Here is a 15,913-nt window from a genome sequence, read left to right on the forward strand (position 1 = left end):
AGATACATTAATGCTTAACAAACATCTATAGATTACCCTTTATGAAATAATAAATAATTATTAGACAGCCGGAAATTTTCATAAATAATTATTCAAGAACTACATCTTTTTCTTCAATCATTGTTTCAAATGTGTTGTGCAAGTACATGCAGATATTATTCTTGTTGAGGAGATCGCAACATGGACGGAAGCAAACAAACTCCGACTGTGGTGCACATTTGTAACGCCGAAGCTGCAAAGTCCAAGCTCCCCAAGGATGGACTTCACCGAGAAAAAAACACGAAGCTGTCACGGCCGATGTGGCAAAAACAGTACAACCAGAACACATGAAGAAGAAGAAGAAGAAGCTGAGCAGGAGCATCGCGTCTGAAATCGCTCCGCAAGCTCTGGTGGTGTCACTAAAATTACAAGGAAGGGGGTGGGCGAGGCAGCATCCAGAGGAGTCAAGAAGCAACACAGTCTTGCAAAGGTCGGGATTGATTCCGGAAAGGAACGCGCAGCCCCCGATTTCATGGCACTACCGAAATTAGACAGCCGGAAAACTCAAGGCGAAGAAGGAGAGCGTGAGCACTAGCAGGAGCAACAGGCAGACGGAGGACGGGGAGGAGGGTGGGAGGATCGCGTCCCTCGTTTGCCGGCCTCGCTTGCAAAGGAGGTCTTCCCTGGACAGCACCCACCTCGACCTGTTCATACCTCCCCCACTTCCCTCCCTCCTCCTGTCGCTCCGCGTCTCTTCAAGCCGTTTATTTATTTTTATTTTTATTTTTTGTGTAATTTTGTATTCAAATAAGTTCCTTTGCTACGTGAAGGTCACCACGCGTGAGTGCTAGTCTTGCACGTGAACTGCCACACTACTGCTGGCCTTGATCTCAAATGCAAGCGCTGAATGGACGCCGACCTCGAGCGTGTACTTGTGCCTCCGCGGTGAAGGGTGGGAGATTCGACATGAATTTATGTGCGTAGATGGACTTTCTATCGGTACACAACTTGAGAGTTTCTAGTGCTATGTGTGTGTGTGTGGGTGTGGGTGGTTGGGTTTTTTATTTTTATTTTTGTGTTTTTCTGTTCGTAGGGGATGATTCTGCAAACGCTTCAGTTGTGAAAGTTCAGGTCATTGATCCGAATGTTCTGAGAATCAATGAAAGGTGGCTCTTCACCTCTCCTTCGAGTTTCTACTACCTCGCAGTAATAATTCATGCAAGCTTTACATTCGGAACATTAAATTTGTTTTGCTATTCTTTCCTCTTCGATGTGACGACTCGCTGTCGCTTCCGGATTGGTCTTCTTTCCCACCATTCTTTTTATAAAAAGCTGACAAGTTGAACTGTAATATCTAATGGAAAGAGCAACACTCTGTGCAAAAGAATTAGGTTGAGCCGAATACAGGAACGACACTTGGATTGAGTTTTCTTTCTAGAAGAGTCGTTTCTGCGCAGGCCAATTTCGCCCGAGCACAAACAGTGATCATGCAATCCATCCTCTGACACCACCCATCATTTTCAAACGAGCAAATCACAGGGCAATAGCTGAAGGGATCCCTGAAGCTAAAAGATGTCTTCACATGGCTGCCAGATGACGATGAGGAAGGGACTCTCTCAAATCAGAATTCGCTGAAAATGGCTGGAGAACCGAAACGTCACATACCCCTAAACTGTAGGAACTCAAAAATCCATTTACGCATTGGCCCCCGAAATTTTTCATACTTTCTCTGTGGCCGCTCTCAAAGCCTCTAGATGCAGACAGCACCGGGATGGTCACTCAAATCAAGGATCCCCACTCTGCCCACCAACACACCTTCAACGAAAAAACAGGACGACGCCATTTCCCTTCCTGGAGAACGACACCACTGCATTGAATGAGGGAGGACCTAGTCCAGAAGCCACTCTCCCCCTCCTCAAATCCACAAGTCTCTCGCCGAGACGACTTTTCCCAGGGCGGCCACGCCGTCCCATCTCACACCCTGGATTCTTCCGATTATAAACAAAAAAAGTATATAGTAGATGTGGTTCTCCATGTCAAAGAGATGGTTGGTTCTAAATTGGGTGGTGATGACTTTTTGAAGATGGTCCATTATTACTCTACCAAGTTAAGTTATATTGTTTTAAAATATTGTATTTTTTTTGGATAACCTTTATTTTATCTATGATTATCACTCTTAAATTAATAGTAATCAAATTAATTAAGTGAGTAAAATGATTTTTTTAGCTTATCTAAATTCTTTCTTTAGATAAATATCAGTTTTAATAAATCATCATTCCAATGCTATATTTAGAAATTAATTCTTAATGATCCATCAAGTATTTTTGAAATTTCACTATTGGGATTTGAATTTTCAACCATCTTGATAATATTTTATAAAATTAAGTACAAATTAGCCAGATATTGTAGAACCACTGTAAATTTCAACTCCAAGATGAATACAATCCAATAAATCATCAACTACAACATATTTAGTCCAGATAGAAGGTTTTGGCCTTTACTTGCTGCTTAGACAAATGTATGCAACAAATTTTCAAAAGAGAGTTTATTAGAAAAAGAAGCTTTGGTAAATGGTAAAGGTAGATATGCAAGGTGAGAAGCTGCTTAATATAATCATGTCAAATTAGATTTTTAAGTATCATACTTAAATAATAATAATAATAATAATAATAGATTTGATGTATCAAATAATAATAATATTTTTAAGGATATGTATTTTAAAATTAGCTATTATTTCTTTAAAAAAATATTTATCATCTTTGGCTTATACACTACCAAATTAAAAGAGGCACATTGACAAATTCTAGACTTATTCAAGCTCATAATTTGAATGAATGTTAATGAATAGATTATATATATATATATATTAATGAATAGATTATATATAATTATATATATATATATATATATATGTTAATGAATAGATTATATATATATATATATATATATATAAAATTTATATATGATATTAAAAATAAATCATAATTTATAAATTATCAAATACAAGACTTTAAATATTATGTCATTTGAATTGTAAAATAAATTTTCCAATACAATCTAGTGATAGTATTTGAAATTACAAAAATACAAGCTAATACATTGTTTGCTTAATATGTCTTAAATTACAAAATATATATATATATATATATATATATATATATATATATATATACATATATATATTAATAAAATTATATATATATATATTAATAAAATTATATATATATATATTAATAAAATTATATATATATATATATATATTTAAAACATTATTGGTACAAATATGTATTTTCAAATATAAATAAAAATACATTAAAATTTTAATTATAAAATTGTATCAATAATTTTTTCAAAAAATAAACTAATTTTTACTCATTATTAAAATAATTTTTATTTTTATCTACTCATGAAAAAATCAAATTCATCTTTCAATTTAAATTATTTTTTTAAAAAATGAATTAATTTATTTGTTACTTATTAAAAATAGAAATTGTGAAAGTTGGGTGGCATCATGATTTGTCATACTTATTCTTTACCTGTGTGCACATATATATAAATATATATCTTCGTCACATGTTTACAATAAAAAAAGAAGATTTCTTTAGAACACATTTTATCTTAAACTTGTAGAATTTTCACATTTGTTTATTCAAATTAGAAATAATATTTCCAACATTTTTCCAACACTTAGATCAATTGTGCATATACTCAAACATATATATATATATATATATATATATATGTGAATCGTTAATTTTACACACAAGAATTCAAATGCCACAAATACTCAATCAACGACATGTGAACCCCATGCATGGAGAGAGAGAGACCCAAAAAAGTAGCGTCCACGTCACCATCCTCACACGCACACGTGGGACGGGGTTCCAAGGTAACCACTTTTTATTATTAATTATTTGTTTATTTTATTTATCGGGCTGCCCGAGAACAGGGAGAGATTGGAGATAGGGAGACTCGGGCACTGCCAGGGGCAGCAGTAAAGGCTGCGAGGGAGGGAGGGAGGGGGAATAAAGCAGGCAGGAAGGCAGGCAGGCAGGCATGCAGGCCCCGCAATGTCTCTGTCCGTCTGTCGCACATTATGAAAGGGGGGCTTCGACGATAATATGCATGCAATCAATCGAGGACGAGGACGAGGACGAGGAGCATCACTCCGAGTCTGCGAGGTGCGGAATCAAAATCCATCGTCAATCGCCACGAAAGGTAGTTTCCTGGTCGCCATCCATCCACCCTCCCCTGGAAAGTCGGGAAAAATTCGGATGCGCGACGAAGGTAGTGGCGCACAGCGCTCCGAATTCGACCTGCAATGCACCACTCCCAATTCTATAAGCTATGATATGACTTCGAGGGATTCAGGCTCGCAGCTCCGCCGCTGGTTTTATATTTACATATATATATATATATATATATATATATATATTAGTTTAATTGGAGTAGGAATTTGATGTGTAGCGGGGAAGTAGGGCCATCCATCGCACCGCGAGGAACTAGGGGGGGGGGGGAGGGGTATCGAGGTGGATGAGAGGCACACACGAAACCTGGGCAAACATTAGAATAGGTGGACGTGGGAGGAATGTGGTCGTCGCCGGTGTGTGACACAACGAGTAACGAAGGGTGAGGGGATGACCTGCCACGGAGTATAACGTTGTGAGTAGCTGGAAACATGCGTAGCAAAACGACAGGGGCGTGAGCAACAAGGCGAGACCACCGCTGGCATATTCCAGGTCCTCGCCATCCACCCGAGATTCGTCTTGTCGCTAAATCTCTCTATCCACCCTCTTCCCCTCCTCCTCATATGACCACTTCGTCACTGCCACGCCGTACCTTTACCGCCTCCACTCGCTGCTCAACGCTAACCTGTGCTGCTCTCACTCGCTCTCACTCACTCCATCTCTCGATAGCGCGAGTGCGATCGCCTTTGTCTGATCGGCTGCGGACAATCTCGTGTAAGTTCCAAGCTGATCGATTGATCGGTCACGAAGCTGTTGAAAGCTGGTTTTAGAATGTGCCACAAGGGCGTCTGCTTGCTGCTGGGTTGTTGATTCCAATTGGCTGACTTCCGTTGTAGGATCCCGCAGGTGGAAGTCTCAGGTTTGCGAATTTTTCGGGATTTGGTCGTTTGAAACTCGGCGGTCTACGTGCGTTTGAAATTGCATCGAAGGTTGGTTTGCCTAGCGAGGTCAGCAAAAGCTCGTGGATTATGGGTGCAAGGCCTTTGTTGCCCTTTTCGACTGCAAAAGTTTTCTTTCCTTGGTGATCGAGCTCGAGGTTGCATACCGTTGTTGCTGTGGTGTTCTCGTTGCTGGAATGTGCGGGCGAGTGTTTGCCGCACGTCGTTGGCGCACAACTTGAAACTTTTTAGCTTTGCTGATTCATATAAAATTTCGCACCCGCTACGGACTTGCTGTTGTATCCTAGGTAGTCTCAGCACCTTGCAAGTGCATTGTGCATCACCAGTGCCTTTCCCAGGTAATGATTCTAGAGGTGCATGTGTAAGCTTATGAATGTGTGTTTGTCTGCGCTCTGAAGTTCATGTGCATGAAGTGGTGGTTGGGTTTTGAGGATTAAGATGAAGTCAAAGTTAATTCGGACCTTAATGCGTTTGATATTCCGCAAATCTAATTTTCAAGTACATGTGCAAAGTGTGTCGGCAAGTGGGAGGTCCGGAGTTAGACGTAAGCGCGCGCGCGCGTCTCCCTTCTTAGTTGCTTTCCTGGCACTCCTTCGATAGAACCGATACTTCGGAACTGTTCAATAGGTCCCTCGAATCACTTTGACTGGTCGGCTCCGTTCTTTCGTTCTATGGTAGTGCTCAGGTTATGGTACTTATGTTTGCGCTTCGAGAGCTCGAGTACTCCTCTGCAGGCTTTCAGTACTCCGGGAGGATCCTCAAAATACTGAGAGAAAGGTCGAGTAGTAGAAGATGGAGTAACCATTTGTTTAGGCCTTAGCAGTTGATTCAATGGCTGGAAACGGAACAACTCTAGATGCTGAGTAGATTTGCAGTGGTGGTGGGGGAGTTCTGCGAGCTTGTGAGCGTTTTGATAACTATTTGAACTCTTCACAGTTTGATTGCAAAGCGATGTGAAATTAAGATAATCGAGCAGCAAGATAATGCATCAGCACCTGGACCCAACATATTTCTACCTCTATTTCAAATCTTCTGGTAAGAAGCACAGATGGATGCAATTTGCAAGTCCGTTCAGACCTTTCTGAAGATGGTCTCTTCGTGTTGGTAGCCCGAGAAAGATGTAGTTGTTAATACGCTTGGAGTGAAAGCGCTACATTCGGAGAAGTAGAAGTGGGGCAGCACTCATGCAACAGATTCACATGGAGTGTGCGGATATTTTAGACTTCAAATTTCATACCCCTTGCTTTGAGGTTTTAATGCTGCACTTAGTGTTCACTAAACTGAGTTTTAGGGTACGGTCCTTGACATAAACCTGGAAACTTGTGTCGCACGTCTGAATTAAAGGTTAGCACACATTCCAATTGGTTTTTGAAACTGTGATGCTTTGGTGGCGAATTTTGCAGGAAAAGTACAGTCTGACGCTGGTCGAGGTCAGCACAAGGAAAAAGCTTTCGTCCGTGCTATTCAGATGTGGAAACTTGGATTGGTGTTACGCAAGTACCCTGGCCCCTGCCCTTGACATCAGATGACTTGCACGCCACCCCGCGAATCAGTTGTCGATAATCTGTTTCGAGGTAGTACCGTAGAATAGCAATATCAGAGATCGGATTGCGACGTTTTCTTTATTTCGTCATGGTTTCCTAGGACTGTGACAATCTTGCGCAACACCGTTTCGACATATTGCAGTAACTTTAGTATTATTCGGCGTGAAGTTTCTTATCTCGAATTCTGCCATTCCCAAAACTGGTACCGCAACACACCGAAAGGGTTAGAATTGTGGAGCTCAACTTGGGGAGCATTCAAGCCGTTTGTTGCCCTGGTACCCCTCGTGGCGGCATATGGTACATTACAGGCGCTGTCATGGTCTTTATGTTACTCTGCTCTTTGCGTCCCTATTCCAGAGATTACTTGAGCAATACTTTCTACTTCAGTGTTCTAAGAGCCCTTCCAAAGACATCATAATAGATCCCAGTAGCCAACCTGTTTTCAAGTTCGGCAAAAACTATGTGTTCTTGCATTTTGGGGAGGTGATCTCTTAGACTTTAATTTCGTAACGTCATTGCACTCTAGGCCTGATTCCTGGGCCTTTGACTGGGACATCAAGTTGAATTGGCCATGCTCTACCCTTTCCGGTACTCAGCTTAGAAAACCCAATCCAAGGAAACTTTTGTTCGTGTGGGACCATCCGTTTCCGTTTCACTTTCGACCTCTATCTTTAAAGTTAAATTATCCAATTGACGAATCATCTCTGGAATATTGGCAACTTCGAGGCAATCGAGATTCACAGCACACCAAGAGATTCCAGAGCTGAAGTATATAACAAGGACATTCAAGTGAGCCAATTGGACACTCCAATTCCACAAGTGGCCGGCATAGAACGAGAAAAATAACAGTCGTAAGTATCAGCAGTGGCGATGTACCAGATGAAGAAGTATTCGAGCGTTGGGTTGGTTCCACATCGGCAGCACCAAGTGTCTCCATATGCCTCCGCTGTGTCCTGTGAGGAAATGAGCCCCACAGACCCCAAACCTCGACTGCGATGGACTTCCGAGCTGCACGAGCGCTTTGTGGACGCTGTCACTGAGCTCGGTGGCGCTGACAGTAAGTTCATATCCTCCTTCACACCCATTTCTGTGCCCTTACATCTCAACGTTCTCACATTGCCAGGCCTAAAAGAAAAATCTGGAGATTTGCATTTGTTTTAACGCTCTAGCAACGCATGGTCTCTACATGGCAACCCACGTGCCTCGTCGTATGTGCATGTGTGGCTTAGCTCATCATCGTTCTTTTTAAAAACAACCTTCACAACGAGAGTTTAACGTTTTTAAATTGATGCTGGTGTCTCAGATTGCTTTCAGATGATTTTTCTCACAAGTAATGTTGTCTAATCGAAACCTTAGTTCAAGATTCTGTCATGTCCATATTCTCCTTCAATCCTGAAAGGCAACGACAGGAAGTGGAGTTATCTCGACGACAAGCTCAAGGCATTTGCTCCTTCCAAAAGACCTTGATGAATAATGGTCAATTTTCTCGTTTGTTATCACGGTCACTCCATGTACCAGGATTTGAGTAGAGCCTATGTGACAGAGTACAACGTTTACTTCAATGCGGATGTTGTCAGTGGTACACTCGATACCTTACACACGTGGTTCACGATGTTATCTCTGGTTATGGTATGACACCGTGAACCACGTGTTAACGACTCGAAGAAAGCGAGTACACAAAATCTAGGAACACGATTTCGCCGATTACCATTATATGATGACATAATCATTCGCCTTTGATGTTGCTGACTAAGTTGGTAGTAAAATGTATGTCTTCGTGGGATTAGTATTAGGTCATCAAAACTAACTCGTCTGTCATTGTTGTTCACAATGGACAGAGGCTACACCGAAATCTGTAATGAGAGTCATGGGAGTGAAGGGTCTTACTCTTTACCATTTGAAGAGCCATCTTCAGGTAGGCTGCTCGCACTTACTGCGCATTTCATCAGCAGTAAATTATTAATATTACGTTTTCCTCTTCTCTTTCGATCACATTGTGTTCATTCTATGGCATTCGTTAAAGTAAACATTAATTTCGACTTAGGGCTTGCAGAAATACAGGCTTGGTAAACAGCTTCATAGAGACTCCCGTGTTCATGAAGCTAACAAGGACGGCAGTCATGGTAAAGAGAAAAATGTCTACATTCTTTGTGTTGATTGGCGAAACTCTCGATGTTCTCCATAGCAATTTTTCTATGATTTCCGCGCCATGGAATGATGGTTGTCTTTCGTATGCACTGTGCAGAGTCTTCAGACATGCAGGGAACGAGTAATGGTACATCTGATGGTACCCTGACTCCAACATCGCAGAATCCGCAAGAGTATGTCTTCTTTCGCACATTAATTTGGTTCTAGAATATTCTTCTGAAGTTTAGAAAGACAAAGGATTTCTGCGCATGACCTAACAGAAATATGACTGATGTATGCAGCAATATTCAGATTCCTGAAGCTATGCGCTTGCAAATGGAAATCCAATGTCGACTCCATGAACAGCTTGAGGTGATGGCCATGGCACTTTTAACATCTCACTAGATTAGCCCTTTCACTGAATTGGCAACATATCAACATGCGTCCCAATTGCAACGCATGATTCTCATAGTGGTTTGTAAAAGCAGGTTCAAAGGGAACTTCAGTTGCGAATAGAGGCGCAAGGAAAATACCTGCAGACCATCTTGGAAAAGGCGAAAGAAACGTTAGCTGGCCATACGTCGACATCTCCGCACGTGAAAGCCGCACACGATGAGCTAACGGAATTGGCATCCAAGGTTATCAGTGATCCCGGCACCTTTGAGGTCACTCTACCTCAACATCTGGCTGGTTTGAACCCTCCTCAGCTATCCAATCATGCATCAGACTCGATGCAAGTTGTCAGCAACCGAGTACAGGACGTCACCTCGCCCTCGTTGCCAGGGCTGCAATCCGGCCGCACGTCAGACACCTCGTCCCCGAAATCTCAGCTCACTACCTTTCAGGAAGACAGTGGGGGTGTCTCTGGCGGGGGCGAGCAACCAACTGTGCCAGGTAACAAAGGCTGCTCACCTTCGAGTACCTTTAAGCATCTGGTCGTGAGAAAGCCTTCTCTATGCCCTTCAAAGTCATCTCTTGTAGTGTACTTGGCATGGCACAGGGCCGTGGACTATATTGATTCCTGGACTTTGTGGGTATAAGAAGAACATCGTAACAAAGTCCCCACTCCAACTTGTTTTAAGGATCGCTGAATTTTGATTCAGGAGAAGGTCGAACATGAAGGATGTTTCTGACTTGGTGATGAGACATGAATCTCTCACCCCCAGGCTCAAAAAATGTATACAATCATGCATGACCCTCACCCATGTAACGACTGAGCTGTGAGAGTCCGATGCGCGGCTAGGGACCGACCGTTGTGTGGATAGATTTGGTGACCAAATATGGGGGCGTTTGTGCACTTTGCATTGAATGTCATTTCTCGCAAGGTCCACTTTATGTTGTCTAACGGCAGCAGTGTAGTAGCGGTCGCTACAGCAATTCAAGTAATTGCAATAAGTCGTGCAAGTTGCAAGGGCCCGTCTCACGAGACACAAGTCAGATGACGAGACAAGTCACAAGACGAAAGACTAATTACATGGATGATTATGTTGGGGGATGTGGGTGGTAAACAGGTGGCAATAGCAACACTGGCAACCAAATGCAACTCTCGGCTGGCGGCAACAGCAGCAGTAACAACGACGAGGTCGACGACGATCATGGTCCTCGACTTGCGATTAGCGCGACAGAGTTCGGAGCATCAGCAGGGCCAGGTGTCCCCCCCGAGCGGCCAACTCCTCGTCGTGGCGCCATCCCTATCCGGTTCACTGACTCCCAGAAGAATAACAACGACAACAGATTCCATAGCAACGTTATCGCTGCATCCTTCCCGCTGCAACAGCGCATGTCCTCAACTGTGAATGCTGAAGGCGCCCTCGACTTGAACCATGGCGACCACCATCACTCCCACACAAATAGTTCCAACTCAAACGGGAACAGTATTCAGCCCGAGCGTGACGGTGACTTGGATCTCAACGCCGTGGGCTGGGAACGCTAAGTTTCGTCCTGTTTCCCATCTCAATTGCTGTACTCGAAATTGTTGAAGAAGAATCCTCAGGTTTCTGATGCTTATTCGTTCCACATATATTCACAAATCCATTCATGTGTTCCATTCTTGTGGTCGTGAAGTCTTGAGGGGCTGTACTTCTAAGTACTTTCCTTGTAGCTTTAGGATTGTGCACTGTTTGTTTAGGATGAATGGAGTTTTTAAGGATGCAATTGCTATATCGTCGTTTCGTCTAAATATCGTGGCATTATGTCCTAGTGTTAGATTTTAGCCTACTTCTAGATGATCGACGTATGAAGGGAATTGGACCCACCAGGTTGCTCTGGATAAATGATGCATGATTTTCTCGATTGATGCTTCCTCGTTTCAGCCATCTTCCTCCGAGACTAGAAATCAAAAAGCTTGAAAATTGACCCCAACATGGGGTAGCTATCCTGAATGTCGCAAATGTACAGGTCTTGATGGAGTAACTTGTGTTTTTGGAGCATAAATTTGCCAAACGAGCCAAGATTCTTCGTTGTATCCTATTTGCAGTGTTATTCGAAAGGGGGATTCGTATCAAACGTCCTCAGAAACTGCCGCTCTTTTCCTACGTCTTTCTATTACTGTCAATTATGTACATTTTCATGCACAATTTATTACCTCCAGTTGGAAGCAAATAATCAGTGTAATTCGATTATTATATTTCCTTAAACTCCCAGCAGTTTTTGGAAACACAGACGACTTTGAACTATTTCAAGAAAGAGGGGTCTGCTCATGTAATTCCGACTGAAATACACAACACGCGTCAATCCTATTGAGGAATAATATTAGAATCCTCCAGATAGTTGAAAACGGTTAATCACCAGTAGACTGGTTGACTAAAACACTGACCAACATGTTCCCTTAGACCGATTAAAATAAAAACCATTCACATCGTTGTATTCATTGATTTTTCAAAGGATACAACCATTCGGGGCAGGCTTACTTATCCCCTCTCTGACTACTTTGCAGACAGAAGAAAGTTGCTGCTTCTGGATAAGCTGATCTAAGCTTCAAATATTATGTGAACATTTTTACATATACTAGTAAAGTTGACACAAACATGACGTCTGAGTGGCTCGTTCGATATCAGCCACTGTTGCCTATCGAGGCTTCAAAGGCACATTCTAAGCATTTGTAGCCAACTCAAGGTCCCTGGGCAAAGATAATTCAGCATCAGTTGGTTTAAGATAATAAATCCAACCATGAACAGAGGGCTTAGTGACTATAGCTTGAGAAATAGTTGTTGAGGGACGGCATGATCTGTGGTCCATGCTTTAAAGCATAATGTCGAAGTCTGTGATTCTTGTATACTTCTCCCTCTTTATAATTCTCCAACACTCCTGCTTCACGATCCTGCTTTGAAATTCTGTAGAAAACCATGCACTTCAGTCCATGTTCACGGCAAGCTCCCAGGTTCAGACACAAGAGCGTACCATCAAAGCACAAACTGAACTGATCAGGAAATAAACGAGAGAATAGTCTACAGAGTTTTCTTTTTTCTTTTTTTTCAAACAAAAGAAAAAAATTGAAAAAAACTCAATCCAGTTGCATACCTGACATCAGGATTGACGGCAATACTACGGGCCATGACAAATCCACCCATGGACAAAGCCGTTGCGACGGCTAGAAACAGTGGATAGATCTGCATCCCAAAGAACAAACCAATTCATCCAGACACTCCTCGTGAAATTCACAGCAGACGTGCCCCAGACTCAAACCTTTCATCCAGAGCCATCTACGCCAAAACTCCACACGTCGCAACACAAAAAAGCAAGTTCGAAGCCTGAATAAGTTCATCCAACTCGAACGAGGAAAAAATCAACCCGAAGAAGTCCCCCAACACACAGCACTCGACCCGAGAAAAGAACAACGTTACCTCAGGCTTGATCCATTGCTTGTAGGAAGGGATCTTTGCCGCCATGTCGATCTGTCTGCAAATCCGACCTGAAGCAACAACAGCAGCAGCAGCAGCACGAATAACACTTTCTCCAGGTTCAAACGAGCTTGATGTTATGGCAATTGGGGGTCGATTAAGGAAGGTCTATCTAGAAAGTGAACTGGGTGTTGTGGAGAAGATATATATATATATATATATACATGGAGTGAGATTCTAAATGGGAGGAATTCATGAGATGACTGTGCTATGAATGGCTCTGGCTGCGCTCTATTCAAGCTCCATGCTGATGCTGCAAGGGCACAGGGCAGGGAAAGGAAAGGAAGAGAATAAGGACAAACTTGAGCACCGGGTTGGGGGCTGAAATCGACAAATGGAGAGCCCCACCTCGGGTTTCCTCTCTCTAGTCCGAGTCAGATTAGTAGGTGATGCTGCGGAGTAGGAGTTAGCCCCCCTCGGACCTCGTCCCCCCGTTCACACCGCCACCGACTCTTACCGCCGCTCACCCCATGTCCATGTCTGACGTAGAGACATTGTTCCACGTGTGTGTATGGATGGATGAATAGCTGGCTAGCTGGATGAATGAATGCTTGGTGGCGTCACTGCCAACTCACTATTTTTTTTAACAGTTTGGGATGAGATTTCGTGTTCGGCTGTTTACTATCGTGGGTTTTTCTATTTGTTTTGTTTTATTTTTATTTTTTGGTTTTTTATTATTTATATTTTTGAAGCGTGGATGTTCTATTATTTGGTTTTTTTTATTATTTATTTATTTATTTATAATTAGGATTCTATCTTTTGAGGCTTGCTTAACTTCAATTCAATTTGTATTGATATTAATGATTATCAGTGATGGGGAATTTATTATGTGGGAGTATATATATATATATAAAGTACATATACACTTTAATTTTCTCTAAACATGAAAATAAAAAAACGAGTGCAGATTAATCTTCTTTCTTCTGGGGAGGGGAGAATCATATTATTGTATCAGGAAATTTGAAATCACATAACATGATTAACATTTTCATACTATTTAACATCATTGCTTCTGTTTGTTTTTAGTTAGTTAGTTAGTTAGTTTTTTTTTTTTTTTTTTTTTTTTTTTTCAATAAAAAAATTTCAGATTCAATAAAAAATTACAAATAATTGTAAATTAGATATTAGAACAACATTCAAAAATTTTCCAATAATTCAATTTTATAACTAAATGTAAATAAATATAATTGCATAAATATGATAATTTTTTACAGAAACAAATAAATTTTGATATATCTTAATTTTTATCATTATACCTCATAAAATAGTCAATATGTCAAAATCAAAGAAAGAAATTATCAACATAATAATTATTATTAAATGTTTATATTTTTTACCTTATTCTCTACTTTAATTAATTAATTTTTTTTAAATAATGAAGAACCAAAAAAATATTTGAATAATTTCAAAATAAGCCATCAATACATTGGGTATGCCCAGGTTACAACTTTTAATACTACAACATAATATTAGAAGTTGTAACACTAATCAATACATTGGGTATGCCCAGGTTGTGTCAAAGAAAAACCACAAAAAAAACAGTCCTCTTTGGATACTGACCCGTTCTTGTCCACACATTCTCAAAGCCTGGGAGTTCAAACTATCTCTACTTCATGAACTTCGAAGTACAGCAACTATGGAGATTACTTCGGCCACTGACTTAATGGCACCAGGACTGTTACGCAAGCTCTGTCCGTGGATGAAGTACAGATGCCTCAGGAACACATGCAGTAAGCCACAGGCTTTAAAATGAAGGACCTGGATTTCATGCATTTGGCTTCTTGGGAGTTTTCTCTTGATACAACCTCATGAGCAAGCATGCCTTGGAAGTAGGTTATAGGTTCGAAAGCAGGCATTTCAAAGCTTTGCAGCTTTAAGGTGGACGGATGTTAATCGGTTTGTGGCGTTTACATTTGCGCCATAATTTTGGATCCTCGGTGTTTCATTTCTATTTGCGAATGCAGAATATTCAGTCTCACGTTTCTTACTCAAGTAGAGTTCCAGGATTGGATTGCAGCGGCGGTATTTTACTGTTTGGTCCTCCCGCACAAGGACGGTTTTGTACACTTCGGTGTCCGTAGTCCAAGCAGTTGGAATTTTGTTTCTTCGGTTACGGTGGTAAGGTCAGCGCACAATACCACCTTCTGAGTCAAGTCTGAAATCTCCGATCGGTTCAGCACTCGGTGTCTCCACTTGAACGAAATCCTTTTCGGAGGCTTGCTTTTGTAGCACCTGAAGATCATGCATCGGAACAAGGTTTACGGTCACCTGGAATGGGCAAGACACAAGTCGTCCTGGAGGCATGGCCGCCACATCTTCAGCATCTTCTCTTTAGGAGTCATCTTCACCGTGTTTCCTCCAGTTCTCGTCTGCACCCTCTTCGCAACGTTCTCAGTGTTATCTCTCCTCCTCGTCTTACGAACCAACTCGTCCTACAATCGATTCGACGAAGCTCGCAAGTTCTGGGGATCGAACGTAAACAGGACCAGAGATCTGGTGCGCCAGTCGCTGACATGGATACGTCAGCCAGGGGACTCCTTTAAGTTACTCTCCCTCCTGCGCCACATCAAGGCGTACTTCTTCTGCCTAAGGACCATCTAACGGAGAATCAGACCCTCCGCGAAGACCTCGTCGGCATTTCCGAGCCCCACGAGCAGCAGAGCACCCTGAGCTCCCAGCACCGCACCAACTACATTCTGCAGGTTCTGTCCGAGCTCATTCTCAAGACCCCCATCCCTATCGCGTACACGCTGGTCACGTCCAGGTTTCTGATCCTCTGGCACAAGGCGCTCCTGTTGGCGCTTTGGCACGACTGAGGCTGGCTCACCATTCCTGCGACGTTCTTCACAGGGATGGCACTGTTCTACATCGAAGAGGTGAGGGTCGTGATCGAAGAGCCGTTCTGGATCTTGCCGCTCGGGTCGATATGCACCGGCATCGTGTCGGCGATCGAGGGACTCTCTGCCGCTCACAAGACGTCCCACCTGTTGTGGAGTCTCCACCAACCCATGACTAACCATGTGGTGAAGATAGCAATCGAGAGGTCCAAGACAGACTGGTTCTCTGAGAATCAGGATCAGATTGATGTGATGCTCACGAGAGTCAATTCCATTGCGTAGAAGAAACTTGCCTCACTCTGACATAATATCACGAACACAATGAGAGCGTTTGCTGTACTGAATCCGTAGATCCTCCGAGTTCATCGCAGTTTTACATCT

The 15,913-nt window shown here is 42.2% G+C and overlaps 3 protein-coding genes across 6 annotated transcripts; 2 read left to right on the top strand and 1 right to left on the bottom strand.

Moving 5' to 3' along the window:
- Window positions 1-4,799: 4,799 nt before the first annotated feature.
- On the top strand, window positions 4,800-11,111 carry LOC112280139 (uncharacterized). 4 transcript variants are annotated; one of them, XM_024515245.3, is made up of 10 exons: window positions 4,800-4,940; window positions 5,063-5,463; window positions 6,062-6,160; window positions 6,529-7,726; window positions 8,508-8,584; window positions 8,723-8,792; window positions 8,915-8,990; window positions 9,099-9,168; window positions 9,285-9,690; window positions 10,308-11,111. In XM_024515245.3, exons 4-10 carry the CDS (start codon window positions 7,540-7,542, stop codon window positions 10,727-10,729), a joined length of 1,308 nt encoding a protein of 435 aa, XP_024371013.1. In that variant the 5' UTR covers window positions 4,800-4,940; window positions 5,063-5,463; window positions 6,062-6,160; window positions 6,529-7,539; the 3' UTR covers window positions 10,730-11,111. The 4 variants fall into 4 exon arrangements, with proteins under 4 accessions (XP_024371013.1, XP_090104854.1, XP_024371011.1 ...); XM_090248728.1 differs by having other exon boundaries at window positions 5,063-6,160; XM_024515243.3 differs by lacking the exon at window positions 6,062-6,160.
- A 521-nt stretch (window positions 11,112-11,632) lies between these two features.
- On the bottom strand, window positions 11,633-12,841 carry LOC149989501 (uncharacterized). The gene is made up of 3 exons (XM_090248730.1): window positions 12,639-12,841; window positions 12,316-12,404; window positions 11,633-12,128 (listed from the first exon to the last, which is right to left on the bottom strand). Exons 1-3 carry the CDS (start codon window positions 12,681-12,683, stop codon window positions 11,978-11,980), a joined length of 285 nt encoding a protein of 94 aa, XP_090104856.1. The 5' UTR covers window positions 12,684-12,841; the 3' UTR covers window positions 11,633-11,977.
- A 975-nt stretch (window positions 12,842-13,816) lies between these two features.
- On the top strand, window positions 13,817-15,297 carry LOC141045260 (voltage-dependent chloride channel 1, chloroplastic-like). Its single transcript, XM_073533078.2, has one exon. It carries the CDS (start codon window positions 14,937-14,939, stop codon window positions 15,294-15,296), a length of 360 nt encoding a protein of 119 aa, XP_073389179.1. The 5' UTR covers window positions 13,817-14,936; the 3' UTR covers window position 15,297.
- The last annotated feature ends 616 nt before the right edge of the window (window positions 15,298-15,913 follow it).

Source organism: Physcomitrium patens, chromosome 3 (genome assembly GCF_059467195.1).
Source record: "Physcomitrium patens ecotype Gransden chromosome 3, ASM5946719v1, whole genome shotgun sequence".
NCBI classification, from domain to species: Eukaryota; Viridiplantae; Streptophyta; class Bryopsida; order Funariales; family Funariaceae; genus Physcomitrium; species Physcomitrium patens.